General features: G+C 42.0%; 1 protein-coding gene across 1 annotated transcript in view; it reads left to right on the forward strand.

The window, feature by feature from the left end:
- Window positions 1-3,242: 3,242 nt before the first annotated feature.
- Window positions 3,243-5,533, forward strand: part of LOC140330001 (alpha-1,4-N-acetylglucosaminyltransferase-like) — a 10,217-nt gene continuing 7,926 nt past the window's right edge. The window contains exon 1 of the mRNA XM_072410368.1: window positions 3,243-3,760. Within this exon, the coding sequence (XP_072266469.1) occupies window positions 3,290-3,760 (471 nt within the window). The 5' untranslated portion in view covers window positions 3,243-3,289. The remainder of the gene's footprint in view (window positions 3,761-5,533) is intronic.

Below are 5,533 nucleotides of genomic sequence, written 5' to 3' on the forward strand. Positions count from 1 at the left end.
TCAGTCAGTATTGTCATGATATTAGGCAAAGAGATGATAGGATTGGGTTCGGCAAAAAATAAGTCACCGGCGTAAGCCGCCAATTTCTGGACTGAACACCCCATATCTAAGCCCGAGATAGCAGAGGAGGTGCAGATTGTACATAGGAGTGGCTCCAGGGACAAAATAAAAATTAAAAGGGATAAAGGACAACCCTGTCTCGTGCCATTAGAAATGGATTCAGAGTGGTTTCAGAGTAAATAGCGCTTATCCATGAGAGCCTTTGGAGGGCCTAGGCCTATGTGTAGAAGGGTATTATCAATGTAAAGCCAATCTACCTGATCAAAGGCCTTTTTAGCATCTGTGGACAATAACATGAGCGGAATGTGTTTGAATGTGGCATGATATATCCAATTCAGTGCTCTGGTCGTGTTGTCTCTGGCCTCCCTAGCGGTCATGAAACCAACTTGATCGAAATGGAAAAGATTATGCATGACCTTAATCGGTCTGGAAGCAAGAATTGTTGTAAAGATTCCTAATTAAGGAGGGAGATAGGGCGATAACTCACACACGAAGAGGGATCTTTACTACCTTTGGGTATGACCGTGATGGTTGCCCGTAGGGAGTCCAGAGAGGACTGACCACCTTCAGTAATATGGGTATATGCTGCAAGAAAGTGAAACACTAAAGGAACCTGAAAGGTTTTATAGTATGATAAAGGTAGGACATCTGGCCTGGGAGTTTTACCGGTGGAAGTGTCTCTTATGGCTCCGCTAAGTTCCTCCGTTGAAATAGGTGACTCTAGCACCCTCTCTCACGTCGGCAAAATGGAAGATGGTCCTAAAATGTAGTATAATGTCAAGTAGTATTGGCGAGAGGATTCAGCTATATCTTTAGCATGGTAGATTTTACAACCAAAGTTGTCCGTGAGAAATGGGATAAACTAGCAAGTTTTTTGTACACGGAAAGCATTGGCTAGTATGCGGCCACTTTTGATGCCATGTTCATAAAACATGAGTCTAGTCTCATGTTTAATAAATATACCATGTATCACTGCTTTATGGGCCTCCCAAAGTAAGAGGGGTGGCTTTCAGGGGTAGCATTGGTCTGGAAATAATGACATAGCTCAGAAATGATGTCTGCTAAGACAGCTGCGTCTTGGAGGAGAGATGCCCTATGGATACCGGAGCATGGTCTAATAAAGGTATCGAGCCAATACAACAAGACTGTATCCTGAGTAATTTAGAATTTGGGAGCCAAAAATGGTCAATCCTCGAATATGAGCTATGGGGGAAGAAAAGAATGTGTAATCTCTATCCTGGGGATGTAAAATTCGCCATATATCAAGGAGCTTATGTTGAGATAGGACTTTCAAAATTTGACTATTGTTACGAGGCGGAGAGTGGTTGTGACTGTTGCGGGAGGTGTTCAGAGTCCAGTCTGGTGTAAAATTAAAGTCCCCTCGTAAGATCACGATGCCCTCTTGAAACTTTTCTAGTTTCTCAAGGGTCTTGTTTAGAAATGAGGCCTGACCGGTGTTAGGAAGATATATGGATACCAATGTAACTTTAGAGCCTTCTAGATTCCCTTTAACAAATAGGAACCTACCTTCCTGACAGCTAAGTTGGTCCTTAAAATGCCATGTAACAGAGGAGGCCAACAGAATACCAACCCCTTTGGATTTAGATGAATCAGTGCATCTTTGATATACTATAGGGGATCTCTTGTTACCTAACCTCAGAATCCTGTCATTACGAAAATGGGTTTCCTGTATGAAGGCTTTGTGTTTTTAATCTGTGTAGTTCAGCCAGTATTGTGGAGTGCTTTTCAGGGGTATTCAACCGTTTACCATTATATGTAACTACTTTGACTGGGCCCATTGTAGAGGATATTTAAAAGTTTTCAAGGCACACTAATGGTTTAGTCACTCCCAGGAGCATAAAACAGTGTAATAAGACAGAGAGTTAGAAAAATATATAAACAATTAATATAAAAAAAAAACAATAAGAGTAAGCACAGATATGGTACAACAATCTACATTTATTCAAATATAATTAAGTCGTCTTCTTCTTGAACATTGTCATACCTCTCCAAACCCGGAATTCCATCCTGAATTTCTTGCAACTCCAATTCCTTTAGAACCATTGGCCCCAATCTTTCATGTCGTGCAATAGAGCTCATCTCTCTGGGCCCAGTAGCAGACTACTTGCTGAAGCTTTTCCCCTATCCCCTGGTGTTTGTGTGGGGTGAGAGACCCACAGACTGTTGCTGGTTAGTGCTGGGGAGCAGCAGCTTTACTGGTGTTTGTGGGGGTGAGAGAGACCCACAAACTATTGCTGGTTGGTGCTGGGGAGAGAGACCCACAGTGCTGAGTAAAACGGCAGCCACAGCTTTACTTCTTCCCCGAGAACACACAATACGTAAAACAGAGCGTCCTGCTCCTCACTTCACTGAGGGGACTTTTACTTTCATTTTCTATGTCTCCCTCTATGCCTCAGCTTGCAGCACGCATAAAACAACCGGAACATGACAGGGGGAGCCCACCTTGTTAAAGGGGCTGGCCGTCTTCTTTACCGCTCCGCACCAGTATGCTGCATAGCTACGCCTATCACTATGTCTTATTTTCGGGTTAAAGCTTATATTGCGCAAATGCTTAGAAATCCTGCTACAGCTTATTTTATGGGTATGTCTTATTTTCGGTAGGTACAAAGCCTGCTAGCAATCCTGGTGTTAGGAACAGGCCAAAGACATGGAGATACAGGGGACATATATAGGTATATAGATATAGAAGTCATTGATGTCACAAGAGGCATGGAGGTCACAGGAAGCTCAAGGTCACAGAAGGCAGGGGTCAGAGAATAAAACGAAGGTCATGGCAAACTCAAAAGTCACAGGAAAATCAAGGTAACCTTTAGCTGGGGGGCTCAGCTTTAATGTGCTCAACAATTGTTTGATGATCGTCCACGGCACTGGTTCTCTGTACACCACAGGGGTGGCACTACGCTGTAATACAAGACAAGTAGGTTTGACATCAATGAGTGTAACTTGATACTGAAACCAAACACTTAATTAACTTACTAAATTTACAATTATTGAACACACATTAGATATTCAATTTTTGAACTTGTTGGCAAGTATGTTTTTATAGTCCTAAAATCTGTTTCAAAAAATGAATAAGAACTAAAATAGAATAAATAAAAATAAAGAAAGAAAATTGAAGTATAGCAAAAATAATTTTTTTTATTGTTTTTCAGGTTATCACTAGAATATTGGATTACCTCTTGTGGATTGATTTTTAAATACAGTAACAATGATAAAAGCCTTAAGGATATTTTTATTAATGCTATTTATAACAGCTGCTGGATTTCTGTATAAGGTCATGTACAACGGCTACAATGTTTCCTATTTTTCTTACATCTTTATACAAGGTCTATCTGTAAACCCATCAGATGGCACCATAGCTAAAGATCAGGCCAATTCCAATAAAGTCACCGCAGAAGACATCCTGAGTGGTGGAAATAGCATAATATTTCTGGAGACCGGTGATAGGATACAACTTCCATCCTTGGTCTTATGTGCAATCGAGTCAGCAGCGCGAGTCTATCCTAACAGATCGGTGGTTTTTCTCATAAAAAGTTTAAACCATACAAACTCAGAGGATCAGGAGAAAAGATTTATTGATCATTACCCAACTCTTTCATCACTGAACAATGTTTACATCTTTCCTCTAGTAATGGAAGATATTTTAAACAAAACACCACTTTTCGACTGGTATAAGAAGGTAAGATTTAGAAGATATCAAGGGGTAACATACAGAAGGGCCATTCCAGACCACCAGTCAGTAATCCCAATCTATTTTAAAGATGAACTTCAGAAACATATCTCAATTTAAACCAACTATATACATATTAAAAATGACATTTATATACAAAAACTGGTATGTGTATCTTGGTCTGTAGTAAACATCCTGTATTCTCACATTTAAGGCCCTCATACGGCGTGAAGAAGGGCAGCATTCTTAGGAACAGTAGGGGTGTGAATATGTATAGTGCTACCTTTCATAATCTAACAGCAGCAGAGCTCAGATCTGTACAGAAAGCAAGTAGCTATATAACATCCAGCAGCAATCACTGCCTAGAGGCCCATCACAGTCCAATGTATAATACAGACCTGGGGGATAAGGAGTAGTGTTCAAATTCAGGTTGTCCGTATATACGACCCAAAAAAATGGCGGTTTGAATTTGAGCATACCGGACCAGAAAAACACAGAATTCGACATTGCAAATTTGTGTTTAAAAATATGTTTAAAAAAAAGGCAAACTCCATATGAACTCCTAATGGAGTTCAGTTCCCACGGTCACTGGGCTGTACTTATAATTAAGTACAGCCCGCGGAGTGTGGGAACTTGTGGTCATAGCTTTCAATCAGTGCTTTCAATCAGCTTTGACTGCAGATGAACTCTCAATGGAGTTCCACTGCGTTAACTAACCTCTAGTGCCCAGGGATTTCAAACAGGAGGATTCCCAGGGATGCAAAAATGATGCGAACCTGGGGCACTAAAGGTTAATTAACCTCAAGTGTCCGAGGATCGCAGTAGAACTGCTGATAAACTCTCAATGGAGTTTCTACATTGAGAGTTCAGTTCCCACAGTCACCGGGCTGTACTTATTATTGATAAGTACAGCCCGCTGACCGTGGGAACCGCAGTCACAGCTGATTTGAGGCACGTGAGTGCTTCCAGTCAGCTGTGACTGCAGATGAACTCTCAATTGAGAGTTCATCCGCAGTTCAGTTCCCACGGTCACTGGAAAAACATCATTGAGAGTTCATCTGCAGTTCCACTGTGATTACCAAGCACTAGAGGTTAATAAACCTCTAGTGCTTGGGGATCGTAAACAGGAGGATTCCAAGGGATGAAAGAATGATAGCAGCCCTGGGAATCCACTGCGATCCCGGGGCACTAGAAGTTAATTGACCTCTAGTGCCCAGGGATCGCAGTGGAACTGCAGATGAACTCTCAATGGAGAAATTCCATTGAGAGTTCATCTGAGTTCAGTTCCCACAGTCACTGGTTCCCACAGTCCCTGGAGACCATGGGAACCGCAGTCACAGCTGATCTGAGGCACGCGAGATGAATTCTCAATGGAGTTTCTCAATTCAGAGCCCGGGGAGCATGGGAACTTGCCATCACAGCTGATAGGAGGCACAAGAGTGCTTTCAATCAGTTGTGATTGCAGATGAACTCTCAATGGAGTTTCTCCATTGAGAGTTCATCTGCAGTACAGTTTTCAGGGTCACCAGGCTGATAAATATAGCCTGGTGACCGTGAAAACTTTGCAATCACAGCTGATTGGAGGAGGCACGCGAGTGCTTCCAATTAGCTGTGACTGCAGATGAACTGCTGTTCCGTATGTGTTCTACACAAAGTCCAAAGTCATGAGCTCAATTTGGCTCCTAATCCCTACCATAGACATACCGTATTTTTCGGACCATTAGACGCTCCGGACTATAAGACGCACCAGGTTTTCCGCACGGGAAAACAAGAAAAAAAAAA

Source organism: Pyxicephalus adspersus, chromosome 4 (genome assembly GCF_032062135.1).
Source record: "Pyxicephalus adspersus chromosome 4, UCB_Pads_2.0, whole genome shotgun sequence".
Lineage (NCBI taxonomy): Eukaryota > Metazoa > Chordata > Amphibia > Anura > Pyxicephalidae > Pyxicephalus > Pyxicephalus adspersus.